At 46.4% G+C, this 20,490-nt stretch overlaps 1 protein-coding gene across 2 annotated transcripts in view; it reads right to left on the reverse strand.

Moving 5' to 3' along the window:
- LOC119176181 (HEAT repeat-containing protein 3) overlaps positions 1–16,036 on the reverse strand; it is a 90,249-nt gene extending 74,213 nt beyond the window's left edge. The window contains exons 1-3 of one of the 2 annotated variants that reach the window (XM_037427342.2): positions 15,797–16,036; positions 11,955–12,127; positions 5,473–5,557 (exon numbers count right to left, since the gene is read on the reverse strand). In XM_037427342.2, coding sequence (XP_037283239.2) covers positions 5,473–5,557; positions 11,955–12,127; positions 15,797–15,934 — 396 coding nt within the window. In that variant the 5' untranslated portion in view covers positions 15,935–16,036. The remainder of the gene's footprint in view (positions 1–5,472; positions 5,558–11,954; positions 12,128–15,796) is intronic. The other variant, XM_075877244.1, reaches the window with a different exon arrangement.
- Positions 16,037–20,490: the final 4,454 nt, after the last annotated feature.

Consider the following 20,490-nt stretch of genomic DNA (forward strand, 5'->3'; position numbering starts at 1 on the left):
CAGAAGCTTTTCACTTAGCCCACGTCGGCGTATCGGCGTCCACACCCGTTTAAACACGTTCACCGGGCTGGTATTCCACGAAGCGTCGTCGAAGGTTGTAACGGTGGCTGTCTGTCATCTGTTGATTCTTGATACGGAGACGCGCAAGTTGTCGGGCTTCTTCGGCACGTTGAAGGTACTCGCTCACATCGAGGCTTTCTTCGTCGGTGACGTTGGGTAACATGGCATCGAGCGTCGTTGCCGGGCTCCTTCCGTAGACCAATTTGTATGGAGATATCTGCGTCGTCTCCTGCACCGCTGTGTTGTATGCAAAGGTCACATACGGAAGAATGGCGTCCCACGTATTGTGTTCGACATCGACGTACATTAACAGCATGTCGGCGATCGTCTTGTTAAGCCGCTCGGTGAGGCCGTTGGTCTGTGGGTGGTACGCTGTCGTCCGGCGGTGGTTTGTTTGGCTGTATGCCAAGATCGCTTGAGTTAAGTCGGCAGTGAATGCCGTTCCTCTGTCGGTGATAAGGACCTCCGGGACGCCGTGACGTAGGACGATATTTTCGACGAAGAACTTAGCTACCTCGGATGCACTGCCTTTTGGCAGGGCTTTTGTCTCGGCGTAGCGGGTGAGGTAGTGGGTAACTACCACGATCCACTTGTTTCCGAAAGCCGACGTCGGGAACGGATTAGTAGGTCCATACCAATCTGCTGGAAAGGTCGGCAAGGTGGATCAATTGGCTGCAGAAGTCCCGCTGGCCTTGTCGGCGGTGTCTTGCGTCGCTGACAGTCCCGGCATGTCCTCACATAACGAGTGACATCGGTGGTAAGACGTGGCCAGAAGTACCTTTCTTGTATCCTCGCGAGCGTGCGAGAAACACCGAGGTGCCCTGCCGTCGAATCGTCGTGCAGGGTCTGCAGGAGTTCTGATCGCAGAGCTGAAGGCACCACAAGGAGGTACTTAGCTCGAAGCGGTGAAAAGTTTTTCTTTTGTAGAAGATCGTTTCATAGGAAGAACGACGCAAGTGCGCGCTTGAATACCTTCGGGACTTCAGCGGTCCTGCCTTCGAGGTATTCTATTAGGGTCTTAAGTTCCGGGTCAGCCCGCTGTCGTTCAGCGAAGTCGTCTGTAGTTATCGTTCCCAAGAAGTAGTCGTCATCTCCGGGTCGTCGGGTAGCGGTTGGTCGACAGGCGCACGAGAGAGACAGTCGGCGTCGGAGTGTTTTTTTCCGGACTTGTAAATGACAGTAATGTCATATTCTTGAAGTCTCAGGCTCCATCGTGCGAGGCGACCTGAAGGGTCCTTCAAGGTGGCTAGCCAACACAAGGCGTGGTGGTCGCTCACAACTTTGAAGGGCCTGCCGTAGAGGTAGGGGCGAAATTTCGACGTAGCCCAAATGATGGCGAGGCACTCCTTTTCTGTTGTGGAATTATTTGCTTCTGCGGCTGGCGTAACTAATAGCCCTTTCAAGTCCGTCAGCCCTCTGCACAAGAACGGCGCCAAGACCTACGCTGCTTGCGTCAGTATGTATTTCTGTCTCGGCGAATTCGTCGAAATGGGCAAGTAACGGAGGCGTCTGGAGGCGATGTTTAAGCTCCTGGAAAACGTGTTCTTGTGGCGTTTCCCACTTGAACTCCACGTCCGCCTTGGTAAGGTTAGTGAGAGGATCGGCGATGCGGGCGAAGTTTTTCACGAACTGCCTATAATAGGCGCACAGGCCCAGAAATCGGCGTACGGCTTTGTTGTCAGTGGGCGGCGGGAAGTCGGCGATGGCGGCTGTTTTCCGTGGATCAGGACGAACTCCAGACTTGCTGATAACGTGCCCCAGAAACAAGAGCTCCTCATACGCAAATCTGCACTTTTCTGGGTTCAGTGTGAGTCCGGACGTCTTGATGGCTTGAAGTACAGCTTCAAGGCGCTGAAGATGCTCGTCGAAACTCGAGGAAAACACTACGACGTCGTCCAAGTACACAAGGCAAGTCTGCCACTTCAATCCTGCCAGTACTGTATCCATAACGCGTTGAAAAGTTGCAGGCGCTGAGCAAAGGCCGAAGGGCATCACCTTAAACTTAGGCCGTCCGGTGTTATAAACGCCGTCTTCTCTCGGTCTCTTTCGTCGACTTCGATTTGCCAATAGCCAGTCTTGAGGTCCATTGACGAAAAGTACTTGGCGTTATGGAGCCGATCAAGTGCGTCGTCTATTCGTGGGAGAGGATACACGTCCTTTCTTGTGATTTTGTTCAGGCGGCGATAATCGACGCAGAAACGTAGGGTCCCATCCTTTTTCTTCACTAACACCACGGGGGATGCCCATGGGCTCTTGGACGGCTGGATAATGTCATCCCGCAGCATTTCATCAACTTGTCTCTTCATGGCCTCACGTTCTCGCGTCGAAACTCTGTACGGACTCTGACGGAGTGGTCTGGCATTTTCTTCGGTTATGATGCGATGTTTCGTGATTGGGGTCTGCCGAATTTTCGATGACGACGAAAAGCAATCTTCGTATTGCAGGAGCAGGGCCTTGAGCTGTTCTTGCTTATCGTTCGGAAGTCTGGGATTGACGTCGAAAGCTATGGAAGGGGCTTGGTTCCTCTGAGCAGGTTCCGCAGAATCGGCGAGGGCGAAAGCACTGGTGGCTTCGACAATTTCTTCGATGTATGCGACCGTTGTTCCTTTGTTCACATGTTTGTACTCATTGCTGAAACTCGTGAGCATAACCGTTGCTTTGCCTCCCCGCAGCTCTGCTATTCCTCTTGCGACGCAAATATTTCGGGTGACCAACAGATGCTGACTGCCTTCAACGACGCCTTCCAAGTCAGGTGATTTAGGAGTGCCGACTGAAATAATGACGCTTGAGCGAGGCGGAATGGTGACTTGTTCTTCCAGCACATTCAAGGCATGGTGTCCTGACGGCGTGCGCGGCGGTAGTGCTTCTTCTGTGGATAACGTTATCGACCTTGTTTTTAGGTTGATGACAGCACCATGGAGGCATAAGAAGTCCATGCCAAGGATGACATCTCTCGAGCAACGCTGTAGGACTACGAAGTCTGTAGGATAAATACGGCTGTTAATGGTGACTCTCGCTGTGCAGATTCCTGCAGGCGTTACGAGATGACCTCCGGCTGTGCGGATTTCAGGGCCTTTCCAAGCTGTCCTAACTTTCTTTAACTTCGCGGCGAACGACCCACTGATGACAGAATAGTCGGCTCCAGTATCGACGAGAGCAGTCACACTGTGGCCGTCGATAAAAACATCGAGGTCGCTAATTCGCCGTCTCGCATTACAGTTAGGGCGTGGCGTCGGGTCACGGCTGCGTCGGCTTGTTCCGCTGCTTCCATGTTGCGTCGTCCGGCCACCTTCGGTAAGTGAGCTTTCGCCGTCAGGGCTTTGCCTGGTTGGCGTTGTTTTCGGAAAGCTCCGTCGCGGCGTCGTCGTCGTCGGAGGATCTTCGGTAGTTCGTTGCACAGCAATCGCACCTCCACCGGTTGCTGCCCTTAGTTTCCCGGATACGGGCTAGGAGATTGGCCCCGCGTTGGGCCAGAGTACTGCCGGGGGCGCGGTGACATACGGCGGCTGGGCGACGGCGAACGGGAAGGACTTCGTGGTGTCCATTGAGTTCCTGTCAGGTAGTCGGCGATGTCACGTGGCCGTTCCCCTGGCTGCGGACGTGGTGCATCGACGGCGAAGCCACGCAGTGCCATCTGTTGGTACTGGCAACGGCGGTAAGTGTGCCCGGCCTCGCCGCAGTGGTAGCACAGTGGGCGGTGGTCAGGGGTGCACCAAACGTCGGTTTTCCTCGGCACACTGCGCTGGCCCGCTGGCGAACGGTAGGTCGTCGGTGGGGGTGGTGGCGGCGGTGGTGTCTGGCGACGGAAGTGCGACGGGGCGGCGTTTCGGCGTGGACGGGGAGGAGCATTGTGGCGCACTGCAGCGGCGTAGCTCATAGTTTCTGGCTCGGGCAGCGGTGTTTGGGGAATTCGAAGCGATTGCCGAACTTCTTCTCGCACAATGTCGGCGATCGAATCCACTTGAGGTTGCGCCGAAGGCAACAGTTTGCGCAGCTCTTCCCGCACGATCGCTCGGATCGTTTCACGCAGGTTGTCGGAGTCACTGGCTTGAGCAGCAGCGCATTCTGGAGTCAGGCGACGATTATACTGTCTAGTGCGCATGTCCAGGGTTTTTTCGATGGTGGTCGCCTCGGATACAAATTCTTGGACGGTGTTGGGTGGATTTCTCATTAGTCCCGCGAAGAGCTCCTGTTTGACCCCTCGCATGAGGAAACGAACTTTCTTCTCCTCAGGCATGTCTGGGTCAGCGTGACGAAATAGGCGGGTCATCTCCTCTGTTCCAACCTTTTCATTTGGTAGCTGAACCCGGGTCTCTATTAGAGCGCCGGCCCTCTCTTTGCGAGCGACGCTCGTGAATGTTTGCAGAAATGCGCCGCAGAAGACATCCCACGTTCGTAGCGTGGACTCCCGATTCTCTAGCCGGGTCCTTGCGGTGTCTTCCAGGTAGAAGTACACACGACGGAGCTTTTCTTTGTTGTCCCAGTGGTTGAGGGCGGCCACACGGTAGTATGTTTCTAGCCAGGTTTCCGGGTTTTCAAACGATGACCCATGAAACGTTGGTGGTTCCCTGGGTTGATGAATGACGATCGCGGGCTGGGACGCTCCGGTTGTCATAGTCGCTGCAGTAGAGGTCATGGCCTTGGCCTTCCGCGCCTTGTCTTGTAGAAGCCCGTACTCCGGTAGGAGACCTTGCTGTCGGCGGCTTGTTCGCTGCTCTTGGTTGGTGTCGGTGTCTTCTCCGCGACGTGGGCTGGGTTCACGGCTTGACGGGGGCGTCCGGTACATGAACGAAGCAGCACCTCCACCAGATGTCACGGGGTCGTGACGTGGCCGAAGACAGGAGACCTCGTGTTGGGATTTAACTGTTTATTTGGGCGAACCTGTGCCCAGTAAACGGAAAGTCCGATTACAGCAGCAGTCTTGCACAGATAGCAGTCTCGGACTGATAGCGGCAAACGGAGCGTCGGCCTTCGTTCAACAACTGACAAGTGGCGAAGCGCGTCGGCATTTATACTCTTGCCGTCGAATGTTCTAGCGTTATCGCTGGCGGTGGCGTAGGTTCCAGAACAATCTGTACCGTTCGCACAGTGGGCGTGGTCTTATCGAAATGATCTACTACAGCCCGAAACCTTCTCGAAAACTGCAGGCGCGGTTTGCGCTGAGAATCGTGTGGTGTTTTGGGACGATAACAAAAACTTGGGAAATGGAACGTGGCAATATTATATACATAATATCATAAATTAAACACTTCTATAAAAGTAAGTTATTGCAATACTACACTCCATCCAAAAGAAAATCTACACATTAGTTTACAGATCATACAAGATTGCCAATCAGGAACACAGTGTTTGCAAAAGTACCACTCCCACCAAGGCAAGAAATAAAATTAAAATGAAGTTAAATGTATTTACCTGTTTTAGGAGGCCTACTAATGGTGTCATCACATCGAAATCGATGAGTGCGTGACATGCTTCGTGGCTAATGGCACTTATGTTCCTAAAGGAAAAAAAAGTCAGAAAAAAATTAGTGAAGGCTAACAGATGCCCTAACGCACTAGCACGAATTCTTGAACATCAAGGGCCCTAGAGATACTGTGCAGCTGAAATTAAATTCAAAATACCATAAAATTTGCTTTGAAATTACACAAAGTTCCACAAAGCCTGAAGGTAGAAATTCAAGCGTTTTACAAAACATTGAAATATTTGCCAACGATTTTTGAATGTTGCAGGGCAACACCGCAAATAGGAATTGTTTGCCATAAAATTGTTCCCAAAACACTATGGCTAATTTCATTGCATTAGAAAAGCGCAGTCATCACAGATATCTATAGATACACAAAAGCTCTTGTATTATTACAGGTACTGGGACATCTCTCATATTAGATAATGTTTTTCAGTTCTCCATTTTTACTTTTTCCAGTTTTTTTTTTTTTCAGTCTTTCACAAACCGTTTTGTTTCATTCCAAAGGTGATGCTACATGATGTTTACAACACATGTTGTATCCCTCTTTTTCTATGCATGTGTGTATCCCTCTTTATCTGTGGGTGATTCCACGAGAGATCGACACGGGTCCAAAAGTTGATATTTTAGATTTCATTGAGTATTTCATATTTCGTCCACCTCTCACCAGGTAGCCCGAAAGTCAACTTCGTTTTATGATTAACGGCATAACTTACGAGGAAAAAAATATCAAACTTCACCAACACGGAGGCACCAATTTCATCACCTGTCATTTTAGAAAATTGCAGATGCTATAAAAAGACAAATATTTTTGTTTCAAGGAAGATAATTTTTTACCTGAAATGCATGTCTAATGAATAATAAATTCATTATTCAAATTCATTCAAAGTTTGTAGACCTTAAGAAAATAGCTTTTAAAAATGTCTGATTTTGCGACAGCTTAAAATAAGTTACGTATTCCCAATTTTTTTTCTCCAAAAGTAATGCAAGCAGCGTTTTCAAGCTTGACACATTTTAAAGATATAGTGTGTTCACTAGGTACATAAACTATTGCTGCCATAAGGCAAATGTAAATTTTTATATATTGCCTCAAAGTTCTATATATTGCCTCAAATTTGAATAATAAAAAAAACCCATCTTCAATTTTTCTTAAAATCTCGTAAATAGACAACCGAAGGCCATCATACAGTAATATAGAAAAACATGTTGCATTATTTTGTTTTTAGCGACAATATTCGTGGTACAAATCAGAGTTTTTCGAGAATGCGCTGATAAGTTGAGAAATTTAGAAATCAGAACGCAAAAGCAGCAATAAGCTTCAAACGCGAGTAAACGTAACCGCATTTGGTGAAGAAAGGCTGTTTTAGCAGATAAGAGTAACTATGTTGAACACGGTAGTCTACAGTATCTGAATTCACTCTTATACGGCAGTTGTCTGCAAAAAGTCGCACTGTAGTACTTCTATCTATGCCGCATGAAATGTCATTTATCATTTATGTAAGTTAAGAATAATATCGGTCCTAAAACTGAACCTTGCGGTACCCCTGAGGTAACGCTTAATGACTCAGATTCGAAGCCATTTATTTCTACATATTGTGTTCTGCCTGTCAGGTATGCACTTAGGTATGCCTAGGTGTGCTAACTTATTAACTCCCTGTGAGGAACCTTGTCAAAGGCTTAGGAAAGGTCGAGACATATTGCGTCAATGTAAACACTATTATTTAAGGCACGCATGAAGTCATCGACTGTTTCTATTAATTGGGTTAGAGTGGATAAATTCTGCCAGAAACCATGCTCTCATATGCTCAATATGGAACTCTCAAATCAAAGAAGGCCGGTTCTAGAACAGTTGCGAATTGGATAAATCATTCACAGCACCGTATGTGGGATGTTCATTGTTTGTGTTGGCTTTTAGAAAATATGTGAAGGAAGCGTAGCACCTCTGCAAGTGAAGGGACCACTCATTAGATTTGGCATAAAAGCTTCCTACAGGACTTGTTTGAAAGGCACCCGTGGAAAGGCGAATGCCAAGATGGTGGATGGGGTCCAGCATCTTCAGTTGGCTCGGTGAGGCAGATTCATAAACTATGGCTTCATAGTCTAGGCGCGTGAGTACGAGACTCTTGTAGAGGTTCATAAGGCATTTTTGATCACTTCCCATGATGTACATGATAAAACCTCCAAAATATTCATATTTTAGGCACTTGTCTTTGAGGTATTTTATGCGTTGTACAAAAGATAATGTCGTGTCTAGAATTACGCCTAAAAGCTTGTGCTCTGTTTTTACAGGCAGCGGATGGTCCTGTAAATATATATTTGGATCGGGGTACAGTCCTCTTTTCCTAGAAAAAAGTACCCAAGTGCCCTTAAGTGGATTGAGGCTGAAACCATTTTCATCGGCCCACTTTGACACTTTATTAGGCGCAAGCTGAACTTGCCGTTCGCATATTGCGAGATTGCAGGATGTAAAACCAATTTGTACATCATCAACATAGATTCAATAGAAGATATTGCGTGGGATACACATACACAAGGAGTTCATTTTTATTATAAAAAGTGTAGAACTTAGGACACCACCCTGTGGCACTTCAGTCTCCTGGACAAATAGATGTGACGGGGCATTTAAACCGACACGAACGTAGAATGTTCTGTTCCACAAATAGCTTTCTATTATACTTAACATTTTCCCATGCACACCCATTTCCAAGAGGTCCTTCAGTATGTCAAACCGCCATGTCGTACCAAAAGCTTTTTCCATGTCAAGGAAGACAAATAGAAAAAACTGCCTGAGTACAAAAGCGTCACGGGTGCTTGTCTCTATGCGTATGAGATGGTCAGCTTTGGATCGACCTTCTCAAAAACCACACTGATGTGGGTCGAGCAACCTGTTTGATTCGAGAAAGTGTACTAGTCTACGGTTAATCATCTTTTCAAAGAGTTTGCAAAGGCAAATAGTCAGAGCTATTGGTCTATAACTGGAAGCAGAAGATGGTTCCTTTCCCTGTTTCAGGATTGTAATAACGATCGCCTCTTTCCAAGAAGCAGGGATTTCACCAGAAAACCAAATGGAATGGTATGGGGCAAGGAGAGTTTTTTTTTTTTTTGTTTCTGAAGGCAGATTCCTCAACATTTCATATACCACACGATCGGATCCTGGAGAAGATTTGTTACAAGTGTTTAGCAATGCGTGTAATTCAGCTAAGTGGAAAGGTCCATTATAAGCCTCGTATTTCGCACTTTTCCGTTTTATTTTTTGTCTTATTGTTTTGTGCAACTGGAATGTTGTGGAGTAGTGTGCTGAGCTAGAAATGAGCTCGAAGTGTGCACCAAGGAAGTTTGCCTGGTCTTCTAAGGTGTCACCTATTGCATTTACTAAAGGAAGTGAATACGCTTCAGATCCGCTGACTTTTTTTGAACTTGTACCAGACTTTGGCTTCGTCCGTATACGAGTTTATACTACACAAGAACTTCTGCCAACTTTCCCTTCTCGCCTGTCGCCGTGTCCTCCTGTCTTGGGACTTTCTGCTTTTGAAATTTGTAAGGTTCTACACAGTGGGAGAGTCCCTAAACACCTTCCATGCTTTATTTTGCTTTCTGGGAGCGTTTCGGCATTCATTGTTCCACCATGGAACATGTCCTTTGCCGGTAAGTCCAGATGTTTGCGAAATGAATTAGGTTGCAGTGTCAGTCAGAAAGGCTGTAAAGTACTCTACAGCTTCTTTTAAGCTTAAGCATGATATGTCGGTCCAACGTAAGTGAGTAATCTTATGAAACTGTTCCCAATCTCCTTTATCTGTGAGTCTTTTGGGGACTGTGGAGGACATTGATTTGATATGGTGTGCTTAAAGCTACGGGAAAATGGTCACTTCCGAAGGGATTATTGATTACATTTCAATGAGGTAGGGGTAGAAGCGATAGGGACGTAATACTTAGATCTATGAATGAGTAGGCTTTGTTGGCGAGATTAAAGTATGTTGGCTCTTTCTTATTCAATAGGCAGGCACCGAAACAAAAAAGGAACTGTTCAATAAGGCGACCTCGTGCATCGCAGCGAGAATCTTCCCATAGACTGCTATGTGCATTCAGGTCCCCAAGGATCAGATAAGGTTCTGGTAGTTCGTTTATAAAGGACTGGAATTCATGCTTGCCAAGACTGTAATGTGGAGGTATGTAAGATGGTGATGGGTTTGTTCATGAGAACTGCTCGAATAACCCCTGCCTCAAGGGTTGTTTGTAGTGGTAGTCGTGTACATGCTATTCCTCGATTAACAATAATGGCTATGCCGCCGTATGGCACCACAGCATCATCTCTGTCTTTTCTAAATATAACATATTGACGCAGAAAGTTGGTGTTCTTGGCCTTTAAGTGTGTTTCGTGTACACAAAGCACTTTTGGTGCATGTTTGTGTAAGAGTTCTTGGACATCATCGAGGTTTCTCAGCAGTCCTCTGACATTCCATTGCATAATTTATGTTTCCATATTGAGGGTAATGTAGTGCTGTGTGTATGAAACGTGACTGATGTCTGAAAGGAAAAAGTGACTTATTTTACAGAGCCTTTGCGAGGCCCTGTAATCAATGTTTTGTCTTTTTTTGAGTGGTAAAGGGACTATCACCACTCCTTTGGCGCAGTTTGCACCATTGGACAGGAAGTGTCCGTCGCATCTGCGGATGCGACGGACAGTCGCTTCATTGAGCAGTGCTTACATGAGGTTGGCTTCGTCAGGGCAGACGAAGCCTTCGGCCCCACCGGGCCAGAGGTTGAGTGGACCTCTTCGGCTGCTGCACCACCCTGGCTGCTGCCCGGGCATGCAGTGGCGGCTGGTGTGGCTGCATCGACAGAAGGAAGAGCAGCGGTGGCTGCTGCTACCGTGGGGGCAGGAGGTGGTGGTTCCAGTATGCTGGACGTAGCTGACCCGGCCACCTGAAGCCGTTGTGGTGCCACTTCCCACTGCACCACTTTGGTGAACGATGTTTTGCTAGCATAATACGGAGACACGAGCTGCCTTGCTTCGCAGAAAGTGATGTTTTGTTTCACTTTGACGGTTATGATTTTTTTTCCCATGCACTGCAGGTCCTAGAATATGCTGGATGGCCACCACCGCAGTTGGTGCAGTGTACCTCGGCATTGCAGCGATCATCCGCGGAGTGTCCCGTGGTACCTTAATTCGCACAGCTTAGCTGTCCTCGGCATGTCTGGGAAGCATGGCCAAATCTTTGGCATTTAAAACACTGCTGCGGGTTTGGTATGTAGGGTATCACAGGTAGTTTCAAGTAACTGCTCACTATTTAGTCTGGAAGAGTGGAGCACCCAAAGGTCACGACTATGTTCTTCGTCCATATTTCTTTGTTGTCTCTCCCGATTACGATACGCTGCACATGTACGACATTTTCATCCTTCCAGCCAGCCAAAAATTCATCATCCGTTAGGTCTATTAGGTCGTCGTCTGACACAACGCCTTTGACGGTGTTCATGGTTCCGTGAGGAGAGATGGTTTTACAGGCTTGTTTACAAATGCTACTGGTTCTGCTAGTTTCTGACACCGTGTCTTGTCTTTAACTTCTACTATAAGATCCCCACTGGCCATCTTGGTGGCCTTATATAGCCACATCCGATGGTTTCAGTGAGGCATCTGGATACAAGAAATGGGGAAATGTTCCGGGCTTTTTTGTCCGAGTTCTCCCAGTGAATGGCGTGGTACTTGGGGAACAGGTCTACTTTCAAAAAAGGTTGTGCATTGGCATCGGTGCGTCACCTTTTCAGGAGGCGATCAGTGAAGAAGGGGTATCGTGATCCCATAGAAAAAAGCAGTTCGTTCGGTAATGGTGCCTACAACCCAACACGGAGCCCAAAATTGGGACGTGGCAGATAATGTAAAGTCTGCACAATGCCAGTAGTGCACCACTACTATAACCAAATATGGCTTACCCTAGGTCAGGTAGCTACACAGGGTTAAATTCCACACAGGGTATCCACACAGGGACAAATTCGGAATAAACAGAAAAGAGAAGATGACAGGACAGATAAAAAGTGAAAGATGAAGACGAAGATGTAGCGAGAGAGATAGGAAAAGGCGACTGCTGATTTCCCCTGGGTGGGTCAGCCCAGGGGTGCCGTCTACGTGAAGCCGGGGCCAAAGGGGTGTGTTGCCTCTGGCGGGGGGCCTTAAAGGTCCAAGCACCCAGCGTCGGCTTAATCCCCAGGATCCCCTTTCCTCGGACACGGCTCAGCCACGCACGGCTAGGCGTGGGAGGGGATCCAAATCCCTCCCGTTTGTGAGTCTAAGTGAGTAGACTTATGAACGAGTTTGCCGACATATGCAGATGTCATCTCAGATGATTATTTGTTAGATGCGATCTCCAGGCATTTCGCATAGCAGTTTTCTTTAGAAAAGAACTGCACATTGTCCGTGGAAAAATGGCAGGCCACTCACCGAAGCGCTCCAGCAATGGTGTGTCGCACACAAACGCTCTTGTCAAGCAGAAGTGGTGCTGCTGTACGTATAACAGATGCTTTCAAAAGCGACTCACAGGTGGCAGGGTTTTTTGCAGTATTGGCCATAATGTTTGCCGCACATTCTCGTTCCTCTGCTTTACTACTTTGGAGCTAGAAAGAAATACACACATGAATGACAAAATACGCTGGCAGGATTCCAGTACCTATGCACTGCACAAAAAAAAAAAAAAAAAATTGATGTGATGCCATTTTTGGCTATGAACATTAACAAATAATGCTTTGTGCACCCCACCTAGTGCTGCACTGCCTCTGGCATTCATGCGATGTGATGACATCGAGGTACAACACTAATAACAACATCACGATGACACCACAAACTTTGATGATTTTTGATATCACAACGACGCACAAGATTCCATTGTTTCAATTATATGTGGGGTTTAAGGGGGCCCCACAACATTTTTCGAGCATGGTCAGAAAACGCTGCCAATCGGTAGTAGAGGCTCCCGACTGGTAGTAGAGGCTCCCGACAACAGGCGAGTCAAATATTATAGCCCAGCATGCGGCCTGGAATTCACAATAAATGATCAAAGTCAGCTAAATATTGCTTCTCTTTCTCTCGACAAATGACGAAAGATGCTCAAAAATCACTCATAGAAAGCCCATCTATAAGCCATTAGCTGATTTGAACAAAGCTCGCTCGGTCGTTACAGAGATCGCCGCAGGAGGCCACGGCTTGTCCACGCATGCACATGCAATCAAATTGAAAAAGCCGGACATACGAAGAAAAAAAAAAAGAAAAGGTGCTGAAGGTCACGAGGCAAGGGGGACGTATTTTCTTTGCCCCTGCCATCCCTCCCTGCTTAGCTTCCAGTGCTTTCGTTGAGGCGAGAGAATGCAATTGCAGAATGCGGCAAATCTTTGTAACTACACTCGCACTGGACGGATTCTTAAAATTTTTGCGGCGTTGAGTTTGTGAGGCAATAAGCTTTTTCGATGAATTCATTTCATGGTTACTTGAAAAAGTGTTTCAGGGCCCCTTTAATGTCCCAAAACTACCATATGATTATGAGAGATGCCGTAGCGGAGGGCTCCGGATATTTAGACGATCTGGGGTTCTTTAATGTGCGCCCAAATTTGAGCACACAGGCCTACAGCATTTTCGCCTCCATCGAAAATGCAGATGCTGCAGCTGGGATTCGATCCCACGACCTGCGGGTCAGCAGCCGAGTACCTTAGCCGCTAGACCACCGCGGCGGAGAACATTTTATTGCCACTGCTTTATTTAGGAGAGAGGCTGAAGAGGAATGGTGGATGCTATGGCATCTGTGCAGTCGAGTACCAGAGCATTCTGTCCTATCTCCAGACTCACATACATGAAGCCACACAACACCCTGCTTCTGCCAAGGCCGGCTTGGGCAATGCAGGCCAGGCAGATGGCCATCAGAAATCACAATTGTTTATCCAAATTGCAATGACGCGGAGAATATGTGTAGCAACTGTGTGAGAAAGCTGAGAAAGAAAGATTAGAGGCAATTATTAGCGCTAGCCATCGCATAAACCTGAAGTAACCAAAGCAACCAGGGCTGCCTCTGGCGCCATCGAGACGTAACAATGCTGCTGGCTCCTAAGATCACTGTTCCGTGCAGTGGCATAGTGTGCAGCCTCATCAAAGCAAAGATAGGGCCATAACTATGGCACTTAGATGTTTTAACATAATAGTGTTAGAATGCACACTAGCAGACAAATTATACCCGATTTGAATTGGAAGAAAATCAACATTTTCTTTACTCCGTTACTTCAGAGAAAATTTGCAAAAATCAGGTTTGGTAGCCAAATCAGTCCATTATTTTGGTTTGATGGCTGTATTGAACCCTCTGGGTAATTGCCAAGATATGGTAATTTCTTCGTAGGATCGGGAACTTCGTAAAATTGGGTTCTGTAAGATTAAGTTTTAACTGTATTACAGTGCCCACACAAAAGAGAGCAATTTTTTGAAAACAACAATAACTAAATGTAATACATTAGCAATTGTGGTGTTGCTTATCTAACATCACTTGTGAAAGTGGTGCTTGTCTACAGCTTTGCTGTACGCGCACTTTTGTAGGGTGGGACGAAGGTGGAATTTATATATATATATATATATATATATATATATATATATATATATATATATATATATATATATATATATATATATATATATACCTGGCCACCTACGTCTGGCTGATCTTGTGTCACCTCTTTGACTAGGTATATACCAAAATTAGCATAGGGGGACAAGAGTGAATGGTGAACATGAGTGAGCTTATTATATGAATAACATTACATCCCTGCCTGATACATCATGAGACGCTTTCCCAGAGTCAGATGCAGTGCACACATGCATACCTTGGCCCATGGTATGCGGTATGTGTCACAGCAACATAGTCTATGTGAATCCAGGACAGAGAAAATACATTGAAAAGTTTAATAGATGACCCTTCGTGAGGATTAAGCAAGCGAAACACATTTAGATTGATTGCCAGCTAGGCGTGTTGGTAAACGTTCATGATGGTAAAGCACTAAAAAGAACAGACACCATCAAAGAACACAGAACTTTGTCCTGTGTCTAATATCTCTGTTCTTTTTTTCACCATGATGAAGAGAAAGACATATCGTTTTTACAGTAGTGGATTTTAAGGTAAAAAAACAAGTGCTGAAAGACGTGCAGCAAAGTCTCTTAGCTTTACATGCCAGTGCAGTGCATGTGACTGGAAAGCCCACGACATGCACACAATTACTCAGTTTTCACATCAGTCAACTCTACTGAATGACTGCTTTACACTGAATTATTTCCCACTATGTGTAGGGTCCCCCGTAATTTTTTTAGTTATGTTTAGGAATGCCAGCTAAGGAAAAGTATAGTGTGCATATAAAAATAAGCGGCTTCACAATGTATGCAATGAAAAGAAAGCCAATACTTAGTGGCAACGAGTGATGAAACATCCATTGTAGCTTGCAATAAATAGTAATGCAAGGTCAGTGGCTTGAGCATGACGCTGTAAGTCTCCAACATTGCTGAACAAGTCACATTACTAGGTATTGGCAACGGCAAAGTCGGAGACAAGGCTTGGAGCAAAGATTAACATAAAAAAAACCTGCCCAGTGAGCGAGCAAGAGTTTGTGATGGGCAGTAGGTCTCTTGAAGTCGTAACCGACTGTTCGCAAGAGCCATGTTGCAAGGTACACCAATCACAAGAAAGGATTTAGGTCATAAGTATCTAGTGGGCACACAACTCGCCCATGGGCAAGGGTTGCACATTTGGACCACCCCCTGCGACAAGCATTGCTTGGCACACTTCTACAAATGTGGCGAAAAAAAGTTACCCGAAGAGGAACCCTGCTCGATAGGCGATAGTGTGTTCTTTGGGGCAGTCGTTCCTTTCGTTTCATCCCAATGGCTCGTGACTGTGTTTGTTTCCACTATTTCTTTTTGTTTTATTTCAGTAAGTTTATCTACACCATCTTTTTCGGATGCTGTTTTTTCATTGCTTCTACTCATTATCGACACTGTACTTTGCCTATTATTTCACTCTGCCAGTACGTCAGTCTGGTATTTAGTATATTGTTTTTGTTTCGTTCCTACATCTGTTAATTTAGTGATTCGCTCAACGTCATCGATCAACATTTCGCGCATGAAGTTGACATTAAAATCACACACAATAACTCTTTGAAGAGCAGGCTGACGGTCACGCAACCACTGAAGATTGGCCGGAAAACTAATAGTGAATGCGTGACATTAATGCGTTCAAAGGTACCACGTGCGAGATCACTTACCATGTCGCACAGTTCGTCAACAGAACCATTGACATTTGCCTCCTGGAGTACTGCCTCTTCTAACATTTCACGAGCCGACGCTATTCCAGTAGGATTATTGCGTCGGGATGTAAGTTTCTTCGTTTTCGCCTTGCCCATCTGGATGGATGATTATTCAGTCACTCAACTTATTAGTTCGGCAGCCTCAGTCACGCCGGCCCACATGTGAGCTGACCGCGGCCATGTTTAACAACATAATGAAAACAAAACCATGACAAAACAAAAACCATCGACACTGGTTGCCAACATGCAACTTACTTATTCTAACTGTTCACTGCGCTGTAAGTTGTAGGTTATTTTTACCGCGTGGTTGTGCTAATTTACACATTGCTCTTTATAATCTCATAACAACTTTTTTGTAGAAACAAATGTATAAAAAATAGTATTTTTAAAGACGTCATACACGGCATATTGTTTTTAGTTTACTTATAAATAAACTATTTGTTAAAATTTTCAAAAGCGGTAAATATAAAATAAACGTTTTAAAAATATCATAATTTTAGTGTTAAAATTAGTGCATCAGACTTGAAGCACACCAAGTTTTGGATGCAATTCTTAAAGTCAATGCTTTAGCTGAGCCATGCGGTGCACGAGCTGCTCGCACGCGGCACACATAAACGAACATTGTCGACAACGTTATTCTATAAGCTGACACGAACCTATGACAAACTGTACAGTTTTATATTACGCAACTGAAAGAATGAGAATGAATCAAGGGGCCCGATACTGAAAGAATGAGAATGAATCAAGGGGCCCGTTTTCAAAAATAAATCATCGGATAAATTTGATGAAGCCAATTTAAGCGCAGCTAGATGAAGTGCGGCTTGAAATAAGTAGGCGGTGTTTCTTGCACTTCTACGCAGCCCCGGGGATAGGTGTTCTGTGGCCCCGCTCCCACTGATCAGCTCACGGCTGTCCACCGGACCCCTAGAGGTGTGCGCCGAGACGGTTTCGACTAGCGGCGGCGTGGGGCTCGTTTTGAGTCGGCGGCGGCGGCGTCGCCAGCGCACGCTGGGTAAAATCGGCGGCGGTGCCGGCGGCGTGGAAACCGAAACGACAAGTTCAGAGGGCTCTTTACTGCGTTTTTTTTTTTACTTAATTAGCTGCAATTCGAAGCTTTCAGCTCTAACAGCAGAATATGACATATGAGAAAACTAAAAGAGAATTGGCAAACGTTTCGTAAATGATTTATTTTTGAGCATGCATTCTGAAAATGGGGGAAAAAATGGGGCGAGGGGGTACTTATCTCAAGTCGTGTACAGTACATAATTAATTTTCGGGGACGTTTTGACCACCCGGTTAGCGTTCGTCAGACAGCGATTACCGCGGCTGGGATCGAACACGAATCAGAACACTGTTTCACCCTGGTATGTATGTTGAATGTATGTTGATGCTGATGCTGATGACCTTTGATGGATGGCGCTTACCCACAAAGGGGGATGGGCCAAGAACCGGGCGGCAGGATACTTAAATGAAACTAAACTGAAAATGAAGCCAATCTGAAAAAGTAGCTTAAAATAATACTACCAAAAAACAAAAATGTGTGCTGAGCAAGCGGTCAAACCATCTTTTGTTTTTGAAAGACATAACTACGAATCATAAACTAAAGATCTGAAAAGGTAGTGGTTCACTAGCATGGTAATCTTTTAGTTGCGTTGATGTAATCAAACACAGCGGAGCATACATCCCTGTGGCAGTAACCAAATGAAGTTCCGCCAAGTGATAAAATTACTGGTAAATTTACTTGTATTCCGAGCTTTTGTAATGAGGCTACTAAAAATCTTTTTTTCTGATAAGAATAACGATGACAGAATAAAAAGAAATGTTCAATTGTTTCAATTTCGTTGCACCAAATGCATAGCGGTGACGCCTTGAGCTGAGCTTTACTAAGGTAATAATTTAGTTGTGGAACTGCACAGCGCAATCTGGTATAAGTGACCTCTAACTGGCGAGATACACACCACTGTTTATTCCAGCAATAGCTCAAATGCTCGAAATCTTTAAATTTATCCAAATTACCTTTTCCCCGTTGCAGGCAAGCATTTCGGAACCTTAGCGCGGTTACGTAAGCCGTATCTGGCAAAACTGGGATGGTGGGCCCACCCAGGGATACTGCTGCTAAAGAGTCCGCCATTTCGTTCAAATATAATCCGCGGTGGCCTGGTACTCATAGCAAATGCAGTTTTTTTACGTTTTTCGGTACTAAATGTCGAAACGTATTCATCAGCTCTGAATTTACTGCCGTAGAAAGGGCATTACAAACTGATAACGAATCTGTAATGATAACTGCTAATGATTCGCTTGAGGGTAATTTGCGTAGGGCAAGAACAATGGCCAATAATTCTGCCATGAATACCGGGGTATAATCTGGGAGTCGAATCGATTGTTTCTACAAATGCGCAGCATTCTTTTTTTTTTTTAGGGGGCGAAGCTTCTTAAGGTGCGAGTTTGTCCATTCTCCGATGGTGTATGTAGCCACCGGTAGCACATACCCGAAAGAGTGGTCCTTAACATGTCCGCTGGATGGCGGCACTTGTATATGATGATACGATGAAACGATGTCAGATGGCTGTACGGGGAGTGTTTACTAGATAGACGAACGGACGGAAGGACGTACGGTCTGAAGACGGGCGGACAGACGGGTGGACGCATGGAAGAATGGACGTACGGACAGATGCATGGACGGACGGATGCACCAACAGTCACACGAATGGACGGACGCACGCATGGACGCATGGACGGACGGAAGCAAGAACGAATGGGTGGACAAAAGCACGAACGAACTGACGAACGCTTCGCCCCATAAATCATCATTCACTCCGTGGATATGCTGTTTTTGTTTGGGGGGGGGGGGGTACTGTCTTTGCATATGTTTCACAAAATTCATGGATGGTGGTAACTTGCTGGCATATCATTTGAAAGAACGACGAACCCAGCCTTGAGGAGCGCACGCAAGCCCCACGACGGTGGTCTAGTGACTAAGGTACTCCGCTACTGACCCGCTGGTCGCGGGAACAAATCCCGGCTACGGCGGCTGCATTTCCGATGGAGGTGGAAATGTTGTAGGCTCGTGTGCTCAGATTTGGGTGCACGTTAAAGAACCGCAGGTGGTCGAAATTTCCGGAGCCCTCCACTACGGCGTCTCTCATAGTCATAAGGTGGTTTTGGGACGTTAAGCCTCACATATCAATCAATCAATCTTTATCTGACAGTGGCAACATTAGCTGTGGTATGTGTCAGAGAACATCATCACGCACTTTACCACACACCTATAGGTGTGTGGTAAAGCGGGTGATGAAATATTTGCCACGCTGGCTGACTGTTTATCTCCGAGAAGTGAACACACGTGGCGGGCTGTGCAAGGAACAGCGGCATCGTCTTCGAAAATGTGCAGTGTTGACTGTAGCATGTAGTGTGCGTTGAAGGGCATCGACTATATTGGTTCACCTTTACGAACGGTGATACTGCGAATATTGTGCGTGATGTGTGCAGTGTGAATAACGCGATGCCTCCTGTTTGCGAAAAAAACTTGTATTCGTTGTGGGGCCGTTGCAGTAACCGGTTGTCGATGGAACTTTACGATCTGACATTTCAATCAAAGTAAAAATGCATTTGATGCGATCACCTGCGATCGGGTAAGTACATCTCACCGTATGCGTGGCGTGAAGAAAAATAAAAGTGCATGATTTCCCGGTCAACGTTACTAGTATAAACTCAGCTTCAAACACAGAGGAAGAAAAGGTAAGGAGAGGGCATGCCCAGCCGGCGCAGGGCGTAAAAAATGTGGCGGAAATTACGTCACAGCGGCCATATTCACTAGGCACAATGGCGGCGTTTTGTTATTGTTGATGTAGTGCGGTGCGGCACCGTTCAGGTGGTCCAGCGGCGGTGTGCGCGTTTCATGGGCCTCGCACCTAACCGTGGCGTACTGCAGGTGTTCGACAGCATCCATTCTTTGTGCCGCATTGTTAGCTACGCGATTTTCCCCCGTGGTGGTTGTAACCAGGTGTCTGAACTAGAAACCACGGAACGAGCGCGCGTACACGTACTCCGAATTTCCAGCGTCCGTCAACATTATGCTGAAAAGCCATCATAGACGATAACGACTGTGCTCAAGAATTCGTTCAATGAATGCCTTGCAGGTAAGTGACAGTTATGCGGTGTTGCTTCTTATGACAACGGACGATGCATTTGCGGTCCACAGGCCCTTATTAAGACTGTAATCTAATCTTGCTTTTCATGTTCCTGTACAGTTACCGGTTGGCGGTTGGCGCTGAGCTCTGTTCCAGATAAGGAAGACAGAAACAAGCGCCTTCTCTTTATTTTCCTCTAATGACTAGCCACTTATCCCGGAGACATCTTCCCTCGCATTTGGCTGGCTTTCCCTGCCGTCCTTGGCGGCTGTGTCGACGCGTGAAGCTTCCCGCAGACCTTTCCTCACGCATTCCTTTGGCTAACTTTCTCACCTTTCGCCCTAACGCGATCCTGGTCTCCGTTCACCGTAGCTACTAGTGCGCGTGAATCACACTAGAGACGTGTTCCCACGCACTTTCGGGTGGTCTTCGCTGCTTTCATCCTAATGAAATCATGGCCTTTGGGACATCCGTAGGAACCAGTGTGCGTCGGACAAAAGAGGGGCGAAAACAAAGAGGCCG

This window comes from Rhipicephalus microplus, chromosome X (assembly GCF_043290135.1).
Source record: "Rhipicephalus microplus isolate Deutch F79 chromosome X, USDA_Rmic, whole genome shotgun sequence".
Classification (NCBI taxonomy): Eukaryota; Metazoa; Arthropoda; class Arachnida; order Ixodida; family Ixodidae; genus Rhipicephalus; species Rhipicephalus microplus.